At 38.7% G+C, this 26041-nt stretch overlaps 2 protein-coding genes across 2 annotated transcripts; one reads left to right on the forward strand and one right to left on the reverse strand.

The window, feature by feature from the left end:
* Nucleotides 1-521: 521 nt before the first annotated feature.
* On the forward strand, nt 522-14092 carry LOC110040196 (glutathione synthetase-like). The gene is made up of 13 exons (XM_089297976.1): nt 522-946; nt 1671-1746; nt 6794-6951; nt 7343-7376; nt 8391-8467; nt 8566-8646; nt 9491-9574; nt 10065-10134; nt 10707-10828; nt 10966-11035; nt 11658-11739; nt 12198-12381; nt 12988-14092. The coding sequence occupies exons 1-13, from the start codon at nt 690-692 to the stop codon at nt 13109-13111; spliced, it is 1419 nt and encodes a 472-aa protein (XP_089154102.1). The 5' UTR covers nt 522-689; the 3' UTR covers nt 13112-14092.
* On the reverse strand, nt 13425-25239 carry LOC110040645 (uncharacterized). Its single transcript, XM_020745916.2, has 3 exons — nt 25128-25239; nt 17119-17463; nt 13425-15720 (listed from the first exon to the last, which is right to left on the reverse strand). Exons 1-3 carry the CDS (start codon nt 25201-25203, stop codon nt 15572-15574), a joined length of 570 nt encoding a protein of 189 aa, XP_020601575.2. The 5' UTR covers nt 25204-25239; the 3' UTR covers nt 13425-15571.
* Nucleotides 25240-26041: the final 802 nt, after the last annotated feature.

Below are 26041 nucleotides of genomic sequence, written 5' to 3' on the forward strand. Positions count from 1 at the left end.
GATTTTCTTCCCTTTCTTCGGTGAAAAGTCCCACAATTTAATTTGGCAGAGGGTTTAAAATTATTTTGCTTTACCTAGCTCTTCTTATTTTGCTTCACTTAGCCGATCTCAAAACCGCTGTAGTTTGTCAGTGTGAAGTCGACAGGGAAATTAACCACGATTTCTAACCATCCACAGGTACACGGCTTGACTCAAAACTGATGAGGATCTGAACACACTCCGTTTCCAGCGTCCTAGCCACTAGTGCACGTGCCAGTTTGACTCGTAGAATACAAATTGCTACGACAAATGGTTTTCGTCGTGAAGTCACTAAGGCTCATTAAGCTGTTGCTTATCTTACTGTGATAGCTGTTGTGGTTTTTTTAGCGTCATTTTCTCCAAGAGATGCCCCGTTCCCATTTTAGCAACCCAAACGTGAGCCTGCTCGCAGGTTACATAATAGACCATTTTCGAGTTCCCCTTTGCTTCTGTTTCAAAACGAGTCTCCGTGCAAAACTTTTCATATGAAAATGAGTTTGGTTTCCATGAAAATGAACATGTAGGCGGAACACATTTTCACATGAATGGTTCGCACGGAGACTCGTTTTGGCACAAAGGCAAAACGCAACTCAGAAATGGCTTATTTAGGTGACTAGCTGTCTGTCCTTGGTGTTAATCTGTCATTGTTGTTTTGTTATCTTTCAGTAAAGATGTCCATTTCCAATGTTTGTAATCAATCTGTGGATGACGTGGATTTTCTAGCACAAGAAGGGCGAGACTATTTCCTTACCCACGGAATGATTTACAAAAACCAAAACGGAAACTTAGAACACAGACCATTCACTTTGTTCCCTACCCCTTTTCCAAAGAAGTTTTTCACAGCTGCAAAAGAAGTTCAAACGGATTTTAATCTGCTTGTACACAACGCCAGCCGGGACTACGAATTCACAAAGAATGCGCTAAAAAGGTATGTAACTTTGAGCTTTGAAATTTATTAAGAAGACATGATTGATCATCACAACTTAAGTAGCAGTGAAATTAAAGCCTGAAAAAAAAATCAGGTTTCTAGTGAACGGGATTCGAACCCATGACCTTTGCAATACCCGTGCAGTGCTCTACCAACTGAGCTATGAAGCCAACTGGGAGCTGGTCACGTTGTGTTCGTAATATACCCGTAGATGGTGAAGAATACAAGTGAATATTTGAACTGAGATCATATATTTGAACAGCGGACAAAGATATGAAGACATGATTGATCATCGCAGTACTGCAATGATCAATCGTGTCTTCATATTTTTTCCCGGAGTTGGGATATATGATATTTCATACATTCATTTCTATTTTGAACTTTATTGCTTCCATCACTTTTAATACAATATAAACTTATTATAATTTTAAAAGTAATCTTCTTTCTTGGCTTGTACAAAATGCTGAAAATCTGTTCGCGGCCTTGCAGTAACGACTCTTTTAAGAGGGCTTTTTTTCAAGAGGGCTTGGATATGTAGAATATCCTCCATTTTCCTTCCCAGCCTATGCATTGTCTTTCCATTCGCCACTCTGATATAGCGTGTCGTAATGCGAGAGGTATACGTTATTCTACTGCTGATGGGACGTTTGTAGTTTAAGCGTTTTTCCTGTTAAGATTAAATGATATCAAGCGCTTTGCACTGTTTTTTTCTTTCATCCCTTAGCACAGTAGCAGCTGATTCATTCACATCAAAATTATTTGACATCTACGAGAAAGCGCGAGAACAAGGAACCTCTCAGGTCAGTGCACAATCTCCTACTTCAGGTATTCAACTACCATGCGTTTGTCCAGGCTTTGAAATAAGTTCCCATTATCCGAACACATTTTCTAAACGTTTAAACATGTTTGAAAAATTCGAATTAATTCATGTATCACCAGAACTGCGGGAAAAAACTGACGACGTTCATGCGAATTGACCTTCTTGGTATTCAAGGGGTAATTTTGGTGCCACTCATGATTAACAGCCGAAATGTTTCATCAGGCATTTCTCACTGAAATGCATGGCATCCTTTCATATTAACACATAGATTCCATGTTGCCGTGCGTCTGTTCAGTAGATCACCGATGACGTCAGAATGTGGTAAGAACAAGAAAGTAGCACACGAGCCGTGGTGGCACACGACACTGATGTGTCACCACATTTTGACGTCTTCTGTGATCTAATACAAAGATTTAGGCCAGCCTAAAAGCGTAGCTCCTGGGCCGGGTTGTTCAAAGCCCGATTAAGCTAACCCAAGAAAAGGTAGAATTTTGAGGTTTTCTGTATATTGTTTGGCCCTCTGTTTTAAGTTTTAATAATCATCATATACACAAAACAAAGCAGCAAAAAACATTTGTATAGAAGAAAAAGTTATAATTCGGTAAACTTTTAATCCTGGGTTAGCATTAACCGGCTTCCAAACAATCCTGCCCTGTTTTCAACAAGTTAACCTGAGATGAGCTCGCGATCCAATCGAAAACCAGCACTTGGTCAGCGGTCAACTTGAAAAAACACGCGATCTCGATAAGCTTTAAACTTGAGCCCGCGATATGGTCATGTGATACTGGTCAGCAGATACCTTGTTTTGACAGGTGTCAATTGATCATAACATGGATGTCCAATATCAAAGAAGTAAACGATAAACCAAGGCTGCATGTCTCTGTCAACCTATCAGTTGGAGTACGGCCGCCATGTTTCGCGACTCCGTCGTCGTCGTCGGCGCCCCCGTCGTACGTACGCGTCCACGAGCAATACCGCTAGCCATGATAACCATGAGAAAATCAACTCATGGGTTTCCTTTTCTTTCCAATATGAGTATGGGGCTCCGCTTGGCGGCTTTTCGGGCCGCCGAAGCTCCACTATTAAGGCGGCTCCATAGGGTAATCATTTATCACGTTGCGCGCGCTAGTGTTATGTTTTGAATGATGTTTTTGCATTCGTTTTTACACCCAGTCCTTTAAAACTCATTAAATGTAATAAGCAATGATGATATGTTGATTTACTATCATCTCTCTTAAGATCTTGGCTTTTAATGTTGAATAATAAATGCCCAAACAAATGCGTTGTTTACAGTTTTTAGGGCTTTATATGTGATTTTCTTGAATTTCCTTCGGTCAAATTTTCCAAAATTTTTACGGTACATTGAATACGGCGGGATGCGAATTTTAAACCCCAAAAAAGTAGGGTTTGTAAAGGCAGTTTTTTGATATTTTCAAATTTATGTCATTTACCGCTGCAAAAAATCTGGTTTTATAGATTTCCCTGAAAAACGAGCTCCGACTAAAGTAAAATGTTTACTACCAATTTGCCAAAGTTTACGGAATTTCACCGAAGGTAACCCAAGAAAATTCAGTGTCAGTTTTGCTTTTTGTGCTTATGTTGACGTAATAAAATATCGAAAAACACTGACGTTTTCCTTTGAGCGCGCGCAGATTACTTCCTCAGCGCTCACGCGATCGTAAAACTATAGGGAGCCACCTTAAGTTATTCCTCAGAATCGCATTGTGCACCCCTACTGCGCACGATTTTCGCGTCATTAGCGCGCGCTCACGAGCGCATGCATATACAAAATAGTGGCTTTTGCTAAACGGCTTGGGTTGCGAGAGACAAATCATCGTTTTTTCACGGAAACGAGTACTGGGACCCAACGATTTTTATAGCGAAGCTCCTGCGCGCCGAAGGCGCGCCAGCGGAGCATCCATTCCTTAGAAAACAAATAGTTTTCGCTAGCTCTCGCGGACTGCAACCTCACGTTTAAAAATAATCAAACTGTAAGCTTATTTGTAAACACTGCAAGGCGAATTTTGAATCTCTTTTTCACAGGCGCTCGCTTCATAGACTGCTAAAATTTCTTCCGCTGTTGTTGGAAACAAACAAAGGTCGATGAACCATTTTAAGCCGAAGCCAACAATATTTGCTTGTTTGTGGTGATCTGCAAATTGTGTTTACAAAGTATGGAATTTCCGCGTTTTGTTAGTTCAATTTATTCGGTTTGGTGAAATGCTTGGAGGTTAGAGACTGGTAAAGCCACCGCCGATAAGATGACTTCAGAGTCGTCGGCAAAAATAATATTCAAATCTATGCTTAATTATAAGATTAAATTTGGAAATACAGTTAACAATAAAGATTAGCGAAAAAACTGAGCAACGACGTTTCGGTGTCATCCTGGCACCATTTTCAAGTTAAAAAATATTTGTGCGAAAAGTAAACTAATTTATACCAATGGTAGAGGTGCGAAATTGAATAAATTAAGATTAAGATAGCTGTTCAATGTTCATGTTCATTCCAATGAGGTGTCAAACACTGGTAATGAGTTCAGTGTCTGTTCAAAGAATACGTCAGTTACACTAGCCGTCATCTTTACAAGCGCATTGAGGGACACCGATTTACCGCCATCGGAAAACACCTTCAAAATGAACACCGAGTTGATACAGTTGGTGACCTGACTAACAACTTTAAGATCCTAAAGAAATGTCAGGGAAAGTTCGATTGCTTGATCCACGAAATGTTGTGGATTCGCAAGAAGAAACCGAGCCTTAACACACAGTCAGACTCCATTCGCGCAAAAGTATTTGTTTAGGCTTTGAACAGACACTGAACTCATTACCAGTGTTTGACACCTCATTGGAATGAACATGAACATTGAACAGCTATCTTAATCTTAATTTATTCAATTTCGCACCTCTACCATTGGTATAAATTAGTTTACTTTTCGCACAAATATTTTTTAACTTGAAAATGGTGCCAGGATGACACCGAAACGTCGTTGCTCAGTTTTTTCGCTAATCTTTATTGTTAACTATGCTTAATTAAACGTGAATAATTATTAAACTTTAGCACTGCAAGTTTTTGAACTTCTATAGTGTCCTTTTCAGGCTTGTAAATGCATTTCTTGGCTTTACTTTGAATTTGTATCCTTTCGTTGATAATTTGGTCATCCATGCTTCATTAAAACGGGATTAGCTGTTTGATACTCAGATGTAGTGATATATGCATATTCTGTTTATTTAGATTTCCTCCTCTCAGAGGAAAATTTGCCATTTTGCATAATTTTACTTTTTTAAGCGGCTGGATAAATTTTAAGGCAATCTTCAAGATAAAAAAATCCAAGGAAAAATATTATATCTGCCGCTAGTTATTGCGCGAGAAAGTTTTTTCGCATATTAATTACTTAATTGAGAGTTGACAAATGCTGTAAAATGAATTAATTATCGAGGCAAGAAGTCACATGACATCAAGATCATGCTGAGTTGACACGCGATTCGCGCGCCATAATCAGTGCCGGATGCCCTCGAAGAAGAAAAAGCGATCTTGCCCGTTTTCATCGGCTAAAAGAAGGCCAAACAAGGCGAAAAACACTTTCGACAAAGAAAGGGGCGGTAAATTAGCGGAAAGCGGCAAAGGGTCGTTTTACAATCAAGAAAAATTGCTCGACAACGATCGCGATCACGAAGCCAGCGAACAAGCCGAAATGAGCGCACGGCCGCGCAAAAATACTGTTGCAAGAAACTGTCGAAGTAGAGGAGATTGACGAAGAGAAGTGGACGAAGTTGAAGGACAGATCGATTGTACAAAATTAGAATCAGCAGTGTAACATTTTTTTTTTCTTACCCAGCTATCGTCATTTCTTCCAGCATCTTTGCCTTTGCATCAACATTAGTCGATGAAGTCGCGTTTACGACGTCCGCTCCCTTTTCCCTTTGTGCACTTACATTTTCTCGGGGACCTTCTACGGGCCTTCCGCATGTTAACTGACATGGTCATAATTTTGAAGATTAGTTAACCGATACGTAAAATTTCGAACGCTAATATAGTAAATCAAAAGATAATTTCACGTTTATTTACTTTGGAACTCTGACTTCACACATGAAAAAGCGGTTTATTCACTGGTGAATAGTTTAACGCGCGCCGTCGCGGAAATCTGTACCTGTTCCATGTTAACTGTCACAGTCCTATTGTTATACAGAAAGTTGATTCCGCTGTGGTGTCTCCCTTGGTGTGGTAATCTCATAACACTTGGATGCCGCCGAATTTTATTGTTTCTCTGTTTCTCGAAAGTAAAAAAAAATAGGCGAGTTGTACGTGCATTTCGATTTCCAGGTCGGCAACCCCCGGACCAAATTGGCTGAAATTCGGAGAGAATGTTGTCAGAACGATCGCCGACAAAACTGTTTCTGCGAATTATGATATTTTTTCATTAAAAAGTTATGCCTTTTTTTTCGCGGGCAGTCCTACGTGGCAAGGAGTCTTTGTTCTCCCGAGGATTGCCGTGTCAAGGGGGCAGCTTGTTGTGATCTCCCTTGGAGGTGTAGATGGAGGATTTTGAAATCAGTTAGGGCGTTCAGGTCAATGTTTGGCCACTGTACATCAAGGTATCTTGAGGTTATACGCATTATACGATGTTTCTGTGGTTTAGATCGATTTAATTGGCGTAAAATTTCTTCGTAGATGAAAGGAAGTGTTGACTGGCATTTTTGTTGTCATTTGAGTCACTATGGCTCTTTTGTTGTTTAAAATAAAGCTTAAGCCGTGCTCAGGTTAGTCTGATCTCTGTTAGAGGGTTGATTGACATTCACAAGTTTCCGACGAGTATCCCCCACCTTTGGATGTGATTTAACAGTCCCCGTTCTCTAAATCTAGAATTGCGTAATATCACAAAAACCTCCAATGGCTGGCTTTTTACAAGAGAGGATGGCTATCCCTTTCCTTTCAACTGTAGATCTTTACATGTAGATGATATGGAATCACTCCTCACCTGAACTGAACTAAGTTTGAACCAGAGTTGAACTTATTATTCTCTGTTTCAGTCTATTTCATTGGGAATCTTTCGATCGGACTACTTGATTGACAAATCACACAACGCCTTTGAAGAGAAAGTCGCTGATCTTTGCCTTAAGCAAGTTGAACTGAACACCATATCTATAAGCGCAATCACTTCTTCATGTCGGACTACGAACATGCACAGGTAAACATTTGTTAGAGTAGAAGATTTGCTTCCGAACACAAATTGAACATTATTTAGAGTGTCTCTTTCTGAAGTAACCCAACCGGGAATAACGTTTTCTCTCTTGGATGTTTAAAACTGAGCTAGTTCCCGAAGAGAAACTTAAAGCGGTTTTTTCAGGTTATTTTCCCACTTTCTACAAAGACAGTTTTACTGTAATCAATCGAGTGGGCTCGAATTTCCGACTGGGTTATTGTAATCCTCCCCGGACAAGGGAAGCTGGCTGAGAAAACGCCTGGAAACCGTGGCTAAAGGTCGAGATGATATAAATGTTGACTTATTAGTGTACATACCAGTAATCTCTTGTCCAATAAATGTTGTGTTTATTTATATGTAATTTTGAACTTGCTAGACATCTGCTGAATTTAACTGGATCACAATACGAGGTGAGATATTCCCGCTTTTAAAATTTATGCCCACGGAATGTTATTGGATTATCGCGTTAACCAGTCACATGCATAATTCGTAAAAGCTTGTTGTTTGGTTCTTTAGAGGTACTAGATGTGGCTTCGGAAATCATTCTTTTAACTCCGGCATTTAAATTGTAGTTATTGAGAACATAATCATAGCTAAGGGAATACTGACCACTTATTGCAAATCCCATCATCTGGACTCTCTCATAGCTCCTGATTACATTTGATCAAAGAAAAGTCTGATGCCCCGCGTATCGCTCAAATATCGATTGTGTATGCCCGACTCTAAGAGCGCCTATCTTGTTCATTTTTCTCATACGGCGAGCAGATTCAAAAAACAAAATACTTGTCAATCCGCATCGTAAAATGCCAGTTATCAGCCTCCCCCCTGTCCTTGCTCTCAAGTCCCTCTGGTACACGTGCATCTTTCCGTTGAAGAAAAAAGAAACCCAATCAAAGGACCCTTCGGATAGAACCCTTCCCCGTCCGACTTTTACATATTTACTTCCTAACCAACTCCCCAGGTCAGTTCCAAAACACTGCATTTCAAATAGAAATATCGTATAGGTAAAGAATACGTTTGCAGGTAGATTGTAGATCTAAACGTATACTGAATAGACTTTCGACTTTCCTGATAGACTTACTTGTATCCCTTATCGGTATTGCGGTATCTGCTTTTGCCGGCTCATTTTCAAACGCCCTTTTTTGCCGTTTACGATTCCCCTGGGTATAAGCTGCCGATCTGCAAGTAAGCCAACCCAAAACCCCTTACGAAGTTGAAGTTGGAAGCCACGAGGAAAGCAATCTAGCAACGCTTTTTACTATCCAGGTCCTGTTTTTGATGTTGAAAAAAATTCTTGCTCAAGCTGTTGCTCAACGAAAAAAGTCCGCGTGCACAACCTCAAAAAACTCCCCCTCCTGAAATAAATAATGGTCCATCCCTAATCTGTATTTTACGATATACCTTGTCTCTCTGCTTTCTTGCAGTTACCACCTCCAAATTCTGCGTTAGATGAAGTGGCCGATGGTCTCATTAGGGCCTGGGAACTATATGGAACCCCAAGGTAATAAGCAGGTTATCCTCTTGCTTTTGGCCGGTTTGTGTAATTTTGTTTTGCTCGCTCGTTGAACTCAGATCTTCTTTTTGTTTAATTCTTTTTAGTGCTGTCATAATGTTCATCGTTCGCACTGATGAGGTCAATGTTTATGTCCAAAGGATACTGGAGTATCACATCAAAAACAAGTAATACTGATATAAGCTTATCTAACCGTGGTACGAAAAATAACGACCTCCAGAAAGTAGACGATAAAAAGTTATGGTTGTTAGCAAATTCCGAAAGTATGACGCAAATTAAGGGTTACTCCGTTTCATTTAACACGAATTCTAGATCTGTTCAACAAGAGGTATCCCGTTTTTTCTCTATATATGCAATGATAACATTATTCTTGTATTAAGAAGGATCAGTCCATATGTAATGCAGGTTCAAGTTTAGTTGCTCAAAAGTAGCGACCCCAGAAAAACGCGTCTGGAGAAAGCTGCAAATACCAACTTGTAACAAGGATCCGTCTTTATTTTTCAAACTTTGCGGTATCATCGCACACAGCAATTTTTCTTTCAAGGTTACAACACATCTTTATAATGCTAGACGCGAGAGTAATTTTTGGTCTTGCGATCGCCGATACTGAACTGAAAGATTCAAAGGTGATAGTATCAATTACCATGGGTAAAAATACAATTGCAAACCTTGTTTCCCGTAACATCAAATAATAATCTGGATTTTAAATTTGTCCCACATTCTGGGATAAATTTCATTACTAACCACCCGTGCGGGAATTCTAGTATTTTACCTTTAGGACAAGGTCCTTTCATTCGGAGGAAAGGAAGTATATCATCATGGAATTTTGAATTGATTTGTTCATCACGTGCGTTGGAAGGAAATTGATTAAAATTAGTTTTGAAACCTTAAGTATTGTGAGACCAGAAATCTTCTAAGAATGACTTTTACTACTTGTGCTAAAGTTAATGCTGAATTCAGTGCTACTATGACTAATAAAATGATAAACAGCTGACGCGCTTTAAATCGCAGGAACTCCGCTGTAACGGTAATCAGGAGGACACTTACTGACATTTATAACAACAACGAAATGGACGATGAAAAATCTCTCTTTGTGTGAGTAATATCAGTATTTTCCGTTATATATCTGTTACAGTCAAAAGCCTCTAGCCTCTCGTTACGGAATCCTTTATATAATAGATACATCTCTGTGCCTCAGAGAGTTACCTTTATGTCTGAGAAACCGAAATTCACTGTTATAATCTATACCCCTTTACTGATACGGACACCTACATAACAACTCACTCTAGGGTCTGCCCCTTTGGTTTCGTTTAGCCGTTGTAGTTAATTGGAATTAACACGGGTGTTTTTTGTTATGCTTTCAACTGAGTGTCGAAAGTTATCAGTCAATTACTTTGGTTTTTGGTTTTACTAGAGTCCGAGATTAGCTGAGTAGTCTTTTTGGGATGTATTTAGCTTGGTTTGGTTTTACTACACTACAGTTTGAGACTACCGCTCTATGCTCTGCAAGATTTATGTAATTCACCGTTGACCGTCTTAGTTGTTCTTCTGAGGTGTAGTAATGCAACTTGAATAATTTGAACAGGAATGGACTTGAAGTCGCTGTGGCTTATTTCAGAGCTGGTTACACGCCCAAAGACTACCCCACTGATAAGGTAAGTCGATTATTTGTTAAAGGCTACAGAGCATGACATAGAGCTGTGTCTAATTCTTCAAGCACATTCTCTACTAACTATGTTTACATCAGAAGCCGGTAGAGAGAAATTGCACGCGTGTACATGTTTACATCATCAGGTGTTGTGAGCTTGATGGTGCAAGAATGCTCAGCCTATAGCAATATCAAGATGTTTTATTCACCCATTTTCAAAGCAGGATTCAACTAATTTAGCATGACCGTGAATTTTTATTAAAGTTTCCGTGACTTTTTAATGAGGATTTCTGTTGATAATTTCTTTCTTTAAGCTTTGAGCTTGTCTCATTTGAAATTCCAGAAATCATTAGTAGTAAAAAGCACTTTTACACCTTGCAGAGAGAAATTATGATAGCCTTAATCTCTGATCAATTGTCACTGAAAAGTCCTCTTTCGGGAGTGTCAATAAGTTTTGTAATGTATTGTATCAGCTATAATCGGCTTTTGAATAGCCGTTTCTCCACCTACTGTAAAATTCTTCGGACCTCGACCCAGTAGACCATTTGATTAATTATATTGAACCTGTTTCCGATGTAGGAGTGGGCAGCTCGTCTGACAGTGGAGTTATCGCTTTGTATTAAGTGTCCAACAGTGGCGTATCATTTGATGGGAACAAAGAAGATGCAGCAAGTTTTCGCTGAGCCTGGAGTCTTAGAAAGGTATTACAACAAACAGAGAGGATAATGAATGTCTCCTGCAGTGATTGCTGTGTATTAATATGATATTGTTATATAGATTCTCTCTTGAAACGTTTCTATTTTGGAAGGCATTTAAGACATAATTTCTAATTTTCCAGGTTTCTGCCAGACAAAGAGTCAGTGGCCAGGGTGCGGAGGACTTTCACTGGATTGTATTCTCTGGACCCAGTATTAAACGGCATTTGCTGTTTGTACTAAAGAAAAGTTAAATAATTTAGTGATTATTAACGATTATTAATCATTTGATGAGGCAGTCTTTCGCGAGAGATTTTGGCATATTTGTCTTTGGAATTACAATTACTTTATAATCATAAGTAACTTCCAACTGTTCCATCTTTAATCTTCCTTTCTTTCTCTGTCAGACTGTGTCCCTGTAGTCAGTCACTGTACTTGCGCGTCACTGCAGTCTCTGTCACTGAACGTGGAACGTGAAAGTTTAGCCTACATTTTTCAAGCTTGTCGTTTGTAATCCCTCTTAATCTTCTCTATCCTTAACCATTCTCGTTCCTTTATTTTTTGTTATTCTCTTTGGTGTTTTTCTATCTAAGTAACTACTATTTTCAGGTTTCCTTCAATTTAAAAGTAGTTTTGTACGTGGCCAAAATAACTGAAAATACCGTGACTGAGCTCCTTCTGTCTCTAAATCTGTCTCTGTAATCTGTGTCACAATGGGTTTCTCTCCGTACGTAGGCTTGTGTCACTAAAAGCCTTTATAATCAACAGCCCCTGTAAGACTGTTTCCCAGGTATTGAACTACACCTCAGTGAAAAATGAAATTGAAATTTTTCAGGGTCCAGAGGGAGACCTCAATGTTGAGCTTTGTCTAAAGACGGTAGAAAAATTTGTGATGAAACCTCAAAGAGAAGGGGGAGGTAAGTTCCAAGTATTCAATCTTTCCACCCAATATTGATGTCATTAGAAGCAGTTTTGAAAACAATTCAACGTTGTTTCACGAAGTGTCGGTGTATTTAATTAACATTTCGGTGCTAGTTAGGGTAACTAGTGAAAATCAACTGGTAAATGTTAAATGCGAGGAGGATATGAATCTGATTAAGAATTCTCTTGTAACTTGTGAAAGATGACCATTTACATCGGCGTAAACAAACAGCTTCCCACAATTGCCATGCGTCGACTCCTGCCGTATCATCGAGGAAAAGCCGGGACGCTGGCACGAAAACCTTACTACAATTTTGATCATGTAACATGCTTATTTTGGCTCACTGAACATGCGCGAAATTTCTTTCGTTGGTACAAGGATGCTTGCGGGATATATCTTTTAAAAAATCACCCATCCCTCATATGTCTTTTATCAGCTTTTTTTGTGTTCCAGGCAATCTAATCTACGGCGAAGATATCCGTCGAACGTTACTAAACATCCCTGAAAACCGTGCACAGTACATACTGATGGAGCGCATCGGGCCTGCTTCCATCAACAAAACCCATATTGTTCGCCAAGAGTCCATGACGCCGGTTGACATCATTTCCGAGCTGGGTATTTTTGGGATTTTTATCAGGTAACAAAGATACAGTATTCAATCGATATCAGATCCCACCCCCCTTACCCTGTCAAGTTAGACTGTTCCCAGCCTTCTATTTTCTCGTATTTTTTTTCGATCGTGGATCACGCAGATAGAACCGCGAGAGAGCTGGACAGAAGCGCAAAACGGACGTCTTGCTCGCTTTGCTCGCAAGCTCCATTCCCCACCCCCCGCGAGCTTCGCGCTCGATTCGCTCACTTTTTCTTTCGCGTGCGACGTGCGTAAATAGAGAGGCTGTAAACATGTCAAGTCTCCCGTTTTGCGCTGGCGTCCAGTTCTCTCGTAATTCTATCCGCGTGTTCAATAACGCGAACGGGTTCAATGAAAAAAAATTAAATGAAAAAAATTAAAAAATACGAGAAAATACGAGGAAAGAGAGGGCTGTGAACGGTGTAAGGCGGAGAAATGGGTTGGATAATTGCTCCGGGTAAAAAGGCAAGGGAGTGAAGTTACAACTGCATATTCCCGCAAAAAATGACGCTTTTCGCTAATGGTTACCTCGCATCTGTACTTCCCACTCTGGAAAGGTGCTGCTTTTTCCATGTGAAAGATAGGTTAACCTACGTCTTTATGTTCTGTTAGTCGTGGAGATGAAATTCTGGTCAACAGAGAGGGAGGCTACCTGGTCAGGAACAGACCATGGAACAAACTGGAAGTTAAAAGTCTACATGGAGAGGGTGCTTATGGCAGTCCGTATTTGGTTTAACTTGTCCTCGAGTACATCTTTCGTTTGTTTGCTTTATAACCAAGAGTCTACAAAGGCCAGATACAATTCACAGCTTGCAGATTAGCTGAATACATCAGCAATTGCTATTTTTGCCCGCTTTATGCCGTTTTATGCAGTTTGGTTCTACTTATTCCGTGATCGAAGCATGTCTGAAAAAAAGCATACCGAACGCAGTGTCTTAATTATAGTTTTTGTTCCGTGTTCGTTAGGCAGTAAGTTGTATTTTTCCTTTCAAAAATATCAGCAATTCAATTGGATGAGCCGCGCAAGCAACAACGCGAAACTTGTAGTATTAATGTGGTGAGCCTTTCCAAGAAAACACTTTATTAATGAGTAGCCTTGAGGGTTTTAAACCTTCTCGAACTATTCTCTTTGAGGAACTACTTACAGACTTATTGTTTATATAGAACTAAACTAAGTAACATTTTGTAAAAATTCTATAACTCCAAACTAAGTACAAAGATTAGCAATTCTCCACGTGTTATGTTATGCAATTTTCTAAAGTCCTCATTAGCAAAGCAACTAAATGACCGTCCCTTTACTTAGAGCAATTTTCATTTGAGTGCCGTAAAACCAAAACCAAAGTAATCACTCTAGCCAATCACAAAGGACACAGACAATCCAACAAACCAATCAAAGCTCGAAGAGATTACATGTAGCAGACGCAAAGCGCGGGAAAACGCGTGCGGTCGAGTCACGATTGGTTATGGTTTTCCTTCTGATTGGATGAAAAAGTGGCGTGAGTTTTTTAAGCCAGTGGTGTAGCGTAGTTGATGCGAAACCAATTACTTTTCGACACTCAAATGAAAACCGCTCTAAAGCAATAAGCTTTTTGCTTGATTAGTCCGCTGACATCGCGAACATTTGATTACAGTCAAAAGCTATACTAGCACACTACTTTTAAGTTTTAATAGTAATGTAACGAAGCTAAATAACTTGTCAATAAACATGTTTGCTGTATTGTTGTTGTTGTTGTTTTTCATTTTTGCATATAAACATGCTTTGAAATGGAGAAGTATCCTCCGTTCACAAGTCTTTTCACATCAGTGAACTGGCCGCCTTTCTGAATTGCTCTTTTCAAATTTCCGAGAGGTTCTACTTACTGTCTAGTGGACTTCATAGATGTGAGGAGATGTAAAACACAATACCAACATTTAAATATTTCACATACTATTTGGTACAGAAATTGTCCACTTTTGAATGCTTTTTTCCCATAAGAACACTGCATTTCGCCCAATGTTTACTCCTTCAATGGCAGCCAGAATACGTGAAAAGGCTTCTTGTTAAAGGAGCTCAGTCACGGTATTTTGAGTTATTTTGGCCACATACAAAATTACCTTTAAATGGTAGGAAACCTGAAAATAACTGTTTAATAAGATAGAAAAACACCAAAGAGATAATGATAAACCATAAAGGAACAAGGATGGCTAAGGATGGAGAAGATTAACACGGATTACAAACGACGAGTTTGAAAAATTGAGGCTAAACTTTTCAATATGCGTAAACCGTGACTGAGCTCCTTTAAGTATTTATTACAGTCCCTTTTCATTAACTGCCCTGAAAAGAAATGCTCTTGCTGGTTATGGAATAGACTAAACAATGATAGCAATCTAGACACTATGGTGCTTCTTAAACATGATGCATTTATTTACTGTTATGTACTTGTTGGTGACTTAAAAAGTCTACCCCATGATGCCTTGAGAGCCTGATTATGAACTTAAGATATGTAAAATGTGAGAAAACAAAACAAAAAAAAAAGGTGCTCAGACTTACCTCTACACATGAAAGTTAGGAAAAGTTGTTTTAAGACAAAGAAAATAGAGTTAAACCACTCAAACATGAAATACTTCATAGGGGACTCAATTGGCCAAGATCAAGAACATGAGGGCACATTTTCGACCTTGTCCATTAGCAATTTCTATCAAGCATCTTAACTGCTCTCTATTCTAACCTCTGCTTGATCTTAGTTTTGGTAGCTGTCCTCAACAGAGAGCAACTAAAGTCAGGGCGAGAGGCTAGCCTTGGACAGGCCTCGTGTTGGCTGGGAATACCAATAACAGCATACTTTGAAATCTGTGTCCAGCTTGCTTATCAACATTCATTAATTACAATGAGAAAGGGAAAAGAAAGAAAAAAACTACAGAGACGAAAAAAAAAAAAACAGAAAGAAAAAGAAAAGAAAAGAGAAGAGGATAAAAGAGAGTGAAAAGAAAGAATTATCTGAAAGTGCCACTTTATACCTTTTGAATGGTTACACTTTATGCATACATATACATAGCCCACACTCAAGAGCTGGCATGTTGGTGGCCAAATGGCTTAAAACAATTTGCAAACCATTCATTTTGTTTGTAATCAAAAGTGACAATAACAGGTTTTTGTAAAGTAACTAGACTACTGTTACAAAACATTATTAACTTCACTTCCAGCCCCTGAGTTCCTCTAAATCAGCCGGGACAGTGAACTGTCACCCTCCAGCTCGCGGTAAATCTTACGCTGCCGGCAATATAGCACTGTCATTACAATGGTTGTAATGAAAAAGACGACAGCAAAACCTGTGGCCACCCACTTGCCACGGTCAGTACCATGCCCTGAAACACAAACAAGGTCATGTTTCTCAAACTATTGCTTTTAAAAAAGAACTTCAACAAATTTCAGCTTTGACTAGATATTACATATTGTCAATAATGCATCAACAAGGTGGTCCATTATCACTAGAGGTTTCCTTTAAGGCACATTATTATATGGCTGGCTCCGTGAGTGGGGTAATATGAATCAAATCCTGCACTGTGATTGGCTACCTGAGCAGGCAAGATGGAGCTGTCTTGCCCACTCGGGACTTCCCACTGTGTCCTGCCAGGAAAATTTCCCCAAAAGCCATATAATAAATCCCTTATTGACCACATTTGCTCGGTCATGTTGGCCTGATATTGGCCTTGTTCTTTTGTTTTTTTTCTTTTGCATGTTTATGGACCTCGACTTCGTCTTGGTCCATAAACATGGAAAAAAAGAACTTGGCCAGTATCAAGCCATCTTGACTGAACAAGCTTGCTCAATAACCCATAATTATGTAAAGTTACAGTGTAAGTTATGCATGCACATGTGAGAGTGTACTTAAACTACTCATTTTCATATGAACTAGAACAGCTCTCAGTCTTAAATGTACTAGCAGGTCTTCTAAACCACACATGTATCATAAGGAATAATAAACAGTAAGAAAATAAAAACAGTAATTAATAGATAAAAAAACTAGAACATATGAACTTGTCTAAAAATAATCATTAATGCTGCTCTAATCATGATAGTTGGCAAGTGAAACCAGATGACTGCACTCTGCAGATATGGTATCGATATGGTATTGATTTCCCATTTCCATTACTGAGAGCTACAGCTGGAACTACAAACAGGCTATCCCTCAGTGATAATCATATTCAGGCTAACTGGAACACTACTCAGGCTAACCTGAGTGATATATATATATATATATATATATATATTATACTATACTATACTATACTATACTATACTATACTATACTATACTATACTATACTATACTATACTATACTATACTATACTATACTATACTATACTATATTATATTATATTATATTATATTATATTATATATATATATATAATGCATGTAGGTGATGTGAAGGACAGGAAAACATGTGCAAGTCAAAATTGGTTGCGATTAAATCACTAAATGACAAAAAGTCAGTGGTGTGCACCGCTTTTTTTAAGGCAGATGCTAAGCATGGTAATGCAAACGTAAAGCAAAGACAAAATTGCTCTTGACACTTGGGTGAAAACTGTGCCATATGTACACATTAAATGTACATGTTGCAGATCAATGTAATGCTCAGTTTGAACAATACATGTGCACTAATTACATGTACACCCAGGATTACCCGCAGGAAGGTTTTGCAGTGTAATACTATAAAATCAACTAAGTATCAAACATTTAAAACATGTCTTTGCTACTTACCTTCTGGTGTTGGTGTAGGACTCATCGTATTAGTAGAGCTCACTGTTGTGCTATGATTTCCATGTGCAGTTGGCGTTGCTGTGCTTGTTCCATTTGATGTTGGTGTGCTTTTAGTTCCATTTGATGTTGGTGTGCTTTTAGTTCCATTTGAAGTTGGCACTGCTGTGCTATGATTACTAGAAGTCGGCAGCACTGTACTCTTTGGTTTTGCAGTTACTGTTGTGGCTTTGTGTTTAGTAGTTGGTGGTACTGTTGTCGATGATGTGGTTTTGCTCTTGGTGGTTGGTGTTGTTGGTTTAGTACTATTAGTAGGAGGATTTGTAGCACTGGTACCTGTCCCTGTATCTGGTGGTGGGTTGAATATTATACATAATGAGCTCACTACAAATTAAATGCTAATTCAAGTGTGGGGCTTTCATTGCAGGCCTTGACCTTCAAAACAGTGTGACAATAAGACTTAAGTTCAAGTCACTCTTCACTTATGCCTTCAGAAACACTTATAAGAGGAAAAAATGAAGCCCTGAGTACTGTAGTGTAGCTGTGTAAATTAAGATTAAGGACAAAATGTTTATTTATGATTTATGATGATTTGAAAAAGCTTTCAGACTGAGTAAGTATTACACAAATAATATTCAGTTCTCACAGTTAGTGATTTACTCCAGATCTGCAGTTTCATCTTGACTCTGATTGGACTGACAACACAACAACCAATCCAGAAATGTTTAAAGTATTTCATGGTTTATAAGGTTCCATGTTTCTTTCGAGCTATAGAGGCACGAGTGGAAGTTTGGGAGAACAAGATATGCTGTGAGAACATGAGCCAACAGGCAAGTGTTTCCACAGCTTTTTTGACTTCTGCCAAACTTCCACAAGTGTTTCTATTTGACAATTAGATTATGAGCTCCAGATTTCTATGAGGTGATAGTTGATGAGGCCTTCGTCCTTATCAACTATCACCTCATAGAAATCGAGAGCGAATAATCTTACTGTTTTAGTAGAATTCTTACTAAAATTTACTTCAAACAACAGTTTCCAATTATTTCTCGACGTATTATTCTCGTCCTCATCAACTATCACCTCATAGAAATCGAGAGCGAATAATCTTACTGTTTTAGTTTTAGTAGTAGAATTCTTACTAAAATTTACTTCAAACAACAGTTTCCAATTATTTCTCGACGTATTATTAAACTTTGTGCCTTAAAAGATTGCTGGGATTGAATTTTCATTTAAAATTGAAGTTGTGTGCTCATGCGCATCAGTTTTTTCAATAATTTCAACTTTTTTTAAAGTCAAGAAACCGTAAATGTCCTTCGTTTAGCATTCTCGTGCATTTGGATCAAAATTTTCCTCCAATACTTTGGAAAAACGAAAAAAGAAAAAACATCACCATTTAGTAGCTGACCTCCAGCCACTGCACACTAATGGCTGATGGTGTTCAATGGCTCAGCCAATCAGATTACAGCATTTGCATTAGTATACTAGTAGAAGTCTACTAAAACTTGACACAAACAAGGAGGACGTGTTCTCTATTTCATTTAGAAAATCTTGCAATGAAGAAAAGGGAACAACTTGTTTACTTTGATCATCACAATGTAAATTCTCTTTGCCCGCCCCATCATTATCATTCTAGTTCTGTGTTTCTATCAAGTTACAGAAACACAATTTTACACAGTTACAGTACTGTAGGTCCAGTCACTCTATTCTTTTAGAATCTCAAAGACTAAACTGTATGCACAGAAAAGCCACTGAGAGTTTTTTGGACAATAATTTTTAAGAATTATAGGTTAACTATTCAGATTTTGAAAAAAAGGCATTTCGATCAGTTTTCTTCAAAAGCAATCGAAGCTTCTGAAATCATACCATGGTAAGAAAGAAGTTCTATAGATTAAACCAATTTTGGCTGATGAACAGTGTAGATCACAGTTGCTGTGTTGTCGTATCATGTTATCCCTGTTATCTGACAGTAAACTAATATTTCTCTGGAAAAGTTATCAACTGTGCATTGTGTTTTCTAGCCTCCTACACAGTTGCTCTTTGAGCGCACCATGCAATCTTCCTCCCCCACAAACATCTGCTGAAACACAGGGTCATTCACCTAGCCTAATCACAGCAGAAATTGTGAAATTGGACCCACAGAAATTTTGCAAGAGACTTAAAGTGATACCACATACCAGCATGGCCTTTCAAAAAGTGCTTGGACATTAAAACCATTGATTTAAATCAGCAAGAGGCTGTAGAGAATTATGTGAAGAAAGAGATGAACGTGTTCATAAGGTCTTGACAGTATGGACCAAGCGTAGCAAGGTCTGTACCAAAAAGACCGACGGCCAATATGCTCCCAATATCATTGTATGGTCCTGAGCAAGCCTGGTTAATATGTAAGAGACTTATCATAAACTTGAAAATGAGAAAAAAAATAAATGCCACGATAATGAACTGGAAAAAAAGTGCACAATACTGGTTGCAGCTGATTAGGTGAAAACTCTCGCCTGATGTTCAACAAACCAGAAGAGAAGAGGGTTGGAAGAAAAAGAAAAGGACTATCAGTAAGTTCTTTCAGACACGTAAGCCATAAAACAACACAAGGAATCTTCAAGAGTGATCATGTGGAATCATTTGGGACAGTGCCCAGTCCAATACTTAGAGAATATTGGACCAGCAATGAAGCAGTCTGATTCGTTGATTTTTAACTTATTGGCCCTCTGGACTAACTTAGTTGTGTAATAGATTAGGACCGTAGCCAGTATGAGGCACACTGAGGCACTTGCCTCAGTCATTTTTCGTTTCTGTAGTTTCTTTTTTGAATGGGGGAAGTAAAAAAGCTACTATAAGAGAAATTTAAACAAAATTACACAAAACAAAAGAAAGTAAATGAGAATTTAACCATGGACATTGCATCAGTAGTTTTTCAGCCAGAAAATTTTACTTGAGGGCCAAAGTGGCCCCTGAAGATCTTTTTTAGGGGCCAATTTTTTAGGAAAGGGGCCACTAAATTGAAAGCTACAGAAAGAAAAAATGCATCAGGGTACCAAGGAAATAAAGCAGTTTATTAGGATCTATGATAAAATTTAATAGTAAGTGTTTTTTGAAGGGTTTCTACTCAATAAAGTTTCTTTTGAATCAGATACTAGTATGAGGGATCCGTGCATTACAAGAGAACAATCCTTAGGCCTACATGACGTAGTCAATGATCAAGGGTTTGCAATACATTATAGGGCGAATTCAAACACGGTCGTTGACTTCTTTTCTTATGTTGAATGTTTTAGAAGCAAAGATCTTTCAATATGATTTTTCTAGAAGGACATAATGTGTGACAAAATAACCGTTTCTGGTTGTCAGCACAGAGAAATGTAGTCGCCATTATGTCATACTATGGCGACTAAACCAGAATTTTTGGTCGCCAAGGATGAAATGCTTGTTGCATTGGCGACCGTATCAATCACGATTTCGAGCTCTGGGATGGCTTTTAAAATATTATGACTGTGTTAAGCCTGCAGTCTTGAGGAAAGGGCCAAATTGGCCCCTTTTTAGTTTTTCTAGGGGCCATCCCTGACTGTAACGTGGAATTCCAGCAATGGCGCGCTCTGGTGCAAACACTGATCAGTCATAATTTTTTTCTGGCAATGTTCCTGTAAATGACTGTTATTACAGACACAATTAGACTGTAAGTCTGGCTACCAATTAATCATAAACTTGTATAAAAACTAGTTTGAGGAAAACTCTGGAGAAAGCAGTGCCTGTTGAAAATGTAACATTCTGGTGAAAAATTCACTAAGTAAAAGGTATTTCTGTGACTAAAGAGGTTTTTCAAAATGTGTGGTTTCAGAAAATATCCATACCCCCACCACATAGGGAATGGGAAATTCTGGAGGGGTGGGGGTGGGGGTTATAGACCCAGGAAATTCTCGAGGGGAGGGGGGTTGGACAGTCGATTAAGTTTCTAGATGCCCTTCGATTCAATATGGATTCAAGGATCGCTCTAGCTGTTCAAAAATCCTTTCTAACCTGCTAAGTAGATCTTTGACATAAAAGAATAATAGCGTGAATACTTGTATTTCAATTGCATATTTGAAATAAGTTTTCTTTCTTCAAAGAGCACTTTGAAAACTAACAAATGTGGAGAACATGGAAGTGGCTGCCATTACTTGTTACCAGTCTTGCATGGAGTCATCTTGTGGACCTAAAAGCACTGGTGACTAGCCTAGTTTGTTTTTGCATTGGTCTTCAAAGCTGTTGAATGGCAGTAAATTTCTTTTGTGAAAATTAGTGTCTTTATAAAGGAAGAAATGATGTTACGATTTCACAAACTTGAGAATTTCTTATTCTTGTTTATCTCTGCCATTAGCATGTAATTTTGCTGTAAACGTGGGTTTTGTCATGAGTGTGTTAGCGATCGTGTTTACAATAAAAGTATGGTGTCAATTTCATCCACACTCATTTTTCACTAGAATGTTAAATTTTCAACAGGCATTGCTTTCTCCAGAGTTTTCTGCAAACTATTTTTTATACAAACTCATACGAACTACGCTCATCAGTCTTAGTCTTGTGGGAAAGTAATTTGGCAATTGATTATTTTATCTATTTTCTTTTAAAGCATGTTTAAATAAATTGCTGTATGTTTTCGTTGTGGGTATCTTCAGATGTTATGATCGAAAATAAACAGCAGTGAAGCATAATGCAGACGGTTAAGTGTTTGGAGTGTTTACTTTAACTTTTAACTTTTTAATTAACACACTTTCTTACCAAAACTATTTTTTCCAGAGGGTATGGGGGCAGACGGGTGGGGGAGGGGGTTAGTTTTGGATTCAAAAAATGGAAATTCCGGGGAGGAGGGAGGGGTTTATGTGAAATTTCAACCATGGGTGGGGGTATGGATATTTCCTGGAACTACACGATGTTGAGAAGGAACCAAACAATGCACACACAGCACATGGATTTTGTTATTGGACAACTTGTTATAATCTGGACGCTTAATTATTGGGCACCTTAGATGCTAAGAACCAATCAGATTTAAGAATTTTGTTACTTAAATAGTTATGATTAGCTTGCAAATATGAAAAGAAATTAATCAGTTACCCTTAATATTACCCCGCTGTAACACTGAACCAGGTTTTGTCCAGTGATCATGAGAACTAGAGAAAACTCTTTATATGTGCTAAAAATTATGTTTCTTCCACACTTTGTTGAAAATTGGACTTCAAACCCAGATCATATGCTGGAGTCACATCACATAGTAGTGACAGTATCATCTGTGTCTGAATGGGCAGGAAGATAATCGATCTTCATACAGGTATTAGACTTTCAAAATATTAGACTTTGGCAATTCTTGATGCTGACCAGATGACAAGTGAGTACTGGGGACAGGACTACAGGATTTCAGGATTTTGAAACTTTCAGCATTACTTAGAGCAATATAAGCATGCTTCACTGGTAATTTGAGTACTGACACATAAAATCATGTTGGAAATTTGACCATAAGCTAAAGATTTCACCCACTCGCAACCTCAATTGCTACTCACTAAACAGGCCATGCTCAAGAGTGTTTTGGTGCACGTGATCGAATGTGATGTCAATGTTTAGCAACAAGAAGATCTGTTAGATCTTATAACCGCGCTTTTAAAATTTAACTGTTTTCTTAATACTACAGTCGCAACGCAGTGCATATTCCAAAGCAATCTTTGATGATTCATTGATTACTGTAGACATCACAGCACTTGATCAACACAAACTCTATTATCGCACCATCAGTCGTAGCCGTTGTGACATCTCTGATGACGTAATAGTCTTAATCTGGAACTTTCTTCGGGATATGTATGGGCATGAAGATATGAACACTATTACAAACCGCTTTCTTTCTTTAAAGTCACGATTAAATTTAACTGTTTTTTTCCCTTGAGTTAAGGGTTAGCAAAGAAGTCACACGAGTCACATAATTCAAGAATTGCGTTATCTACGGCTATCTTTAGTACGGTGGTTATTTCCCTACCAATGACGTAATCTTTGCACGTTCTGACACGTTCTTTGCTTGGCTTGCAAATATTTAATTTTCCTTCCGATCTATGAACTGGCTGCGATGAAACAGTCAAAGGATTTACTTCATTTGCCTAAAACCGCAAGAAATACTGGCAAAATTACAAATAAATTAATGACCGTCGCTTCTGCCGAAATAAACTTGCAAAGTAAACACGATCTTATTTGTCACGTAGCAAAAGTGAAAGCTGCAATGTCAGCGCATTCCATGGCTGACGTAATACCTTTTTTCACCGTATTTATTATTCCCTTTAAATCCAACGCTTTGATAAAAAAAAAAAGAAAATATATTTTACCCACAAAAAAGAAAAGAATATCCGTAAAATTGTCCGTGTATTTACGTTTTAACAGCTTCTGGCGGAAAAACATCACACGTTGCGTGACTCAAAGTCTGGCCGAGCGGAGGTCTGCGTCTGGTCACCGACAAAAAAACAAGAAGATCTGTTAGATCTTATAACCGCGCTTTTAAAATTTAACCGTTTTCTTGGTACTACAGTCCCAACGCAGTGCATATTCCAAAGCAATCTTTGATGATTCATTGATTACTGTAGACATCACAGCACTTGATCAACACAAACTCTATTATTGCACCATCAGTCGTAGCCGTTGCGACATCTCCGATGACATAATAGTCTTAATCTGGAACTTTCTTCGGGATATGTATGGGCATGAAGATACGAACACTATTACAAACCGCTTTCTTTCTTTAAAGTCACGATTAAATTTAACTGTTTTTTTCCCTTGAGTTAAGGGTTAGCAAAGAAGTCACACGAGTCACATAAGTCAAGAATTGCGTTATCTACGGCTATCTTTAGTACGGTGGTTATTTCCCTACCAATGACGTAATCTTTGCACGTTCTGACACGTTCTTTGCTTGGCTTGCAAATATTTAATTTTCCTTCCGATCTATGAACTGGCTACGATGAAACAGTCAAATGATTTACTTCATTTGCGTAAAACCACAAGAAATACTCACAAAATTACAAATAAATTAATGACCGTCGCTTCTGCCGAAATAAATTTGCAAAGTAAACACGATCGTATTTGTCACGTAGCGAAAGTGAAAGCTGCAACGTCAGCGCATTCCATGGCTGACGTAATACCTTTTTTCAGCGTATTTATTATTCCCTTTAAATCCAACGCTTTGATAAAACGAAAAGAAAATATATTTTACCCACAGAAAAGAAAACAATATCCGTAAAATTGTCCGTGTATTTATGTTTTAACAGCTTCTGGCGGAAAAACATCACACGTTGCATGACTCAAAGTTTGGCTGAGCCGAGGTCTGCGTCTGGTCACCGACAAAAAAAAAAAAAAATAATAAACCAGGGGTAAACCTAGAACCGCGCTCGGCCCATGGCCACGCGGTTAAAAAAAAATAAACCACGGGTAAACCTAGAACCGCGCTCGGCCCATGGCCGCGCGGTTAATAAAAACTGTCTCCTTGATGAGTTCACGATAAACCGAAATATTCTTGCTCGAATTTGTGTTTCGGTAAGTCATTAGATTATACAACAGATAAATAATTATTTGAAATTTTGAACTCTATGAAGCATTAATTCTGGTTTCTCCCTCGAAATGATCCAAATCTTCCGAAATTTCAGGAAGAATTCTGTGTTAGTGGATCTGACCACATAATTTACGGTCATTGTGCTTAAATTGCAAATTATTGACCAGGCTGGATGTTTTGAATTCTGAATACAGTCGATAACAAAAGAGCTCAACAACAACACCTGACAGACGAAAGCGCTACCACGAATTATCAAGCAATAAAAGTAGAAAATCTACAGAAGAAATCCGGCTGCATGATCACGATTGGGGTTCTTTTCACCGGCGCTGACACCACTCGACACATCAGAATTGCTAATCGAATCGAGGTGTTCGTTTAATACTTTTTGCAGATTGATCAGAAGTTTTATCCCACGCAGCGCAGCTCATAAATACAAAATACTAACAAAAAATATCACATACACACTTACCACTGTTGCACAAAACCAGCATCATCAAAACGACCCCGTAAAACACCATGCCGAAGCGGAAAGTTGCAGCCGCCATGACCGAGCAAAATTTGATCGCAAGTTGTCACGTGACGTAGGGTACTCAAGCATTTCCTCGAACCCAGGGCGCGATGCGATAAAAGCGAACTACGGTCACGTCTGTGGATAGTGGGGGGAGTGGGGACTGGATAAATGTGCGAATAAATGTTAAAGCTGTGGCCAGTTGTACCTTATGGACTTGATGGTACTTTCTGTGGTGACCCTCTTTCAGATGTTTCGTAGTCTTTTTGTACCTCTCTTACTGACGGTTGAGTTCCAGAATATAGTATACTCTTTAGCGTGGGCTTTTGTTTCCGTCCCTCAGCCTGGCGGCACTTTTTGACTGTTTTGCGACCTATTGCTGGTTTTTGAAAGAAAAGATCAAAATCAGCGCGAGTACTTTGCCCCGCCCCCCTCACCCCCACCCCTTGAGCTAAATAGAGGTATAAGTTGGGGTTTACGTTTTTCAACTCGCTTTGAAAGTAGTTGTAAAACTCAAATTGTCCGCCAAATATAATGGACAAACGAACTTTACTCCTCAACAAATCTGTTTTCTTTTCTGCAATGTTTTTAGAAAGCAAGTCGAGAGTATCCATAATAGCAGCCCGCCAATTCCGACCATTCATACCGCTCAGCGAGCCAATAAGAACTTTCCTTTTCATCTAATCATGGACCAGCTTGCCACAGAAAAAAAAAAAAAAAAAAAAAAAACCATCAGTGCGAATAAGCGCGGGCTTCGACGCGCGCGTTACTGCACGCGCGCGCAAGGCAAATGACGAAACAAACGAAATGGAAATCATCACAAACGAGAAAGAGATTTCGAGACAGATGGATTCAAAGACGAGAAGCGAGAGGTC

Source organism: Orbicella faveolata, unplaced genomic scaffold (genome assembly GCF_042242905.1).
Source record: "Orbicella faveolata isolate gen_17 unplaced genomic scaffold, um_ofav_v1 contig_3, whole genome shotgun sequence".
Lineage (NCBI taxonomy): Eukaryota > Metazoa > Cnidaria > Anthozoa > Scleractinia > Merulinidae > Orbicella > Orbicella faveolata.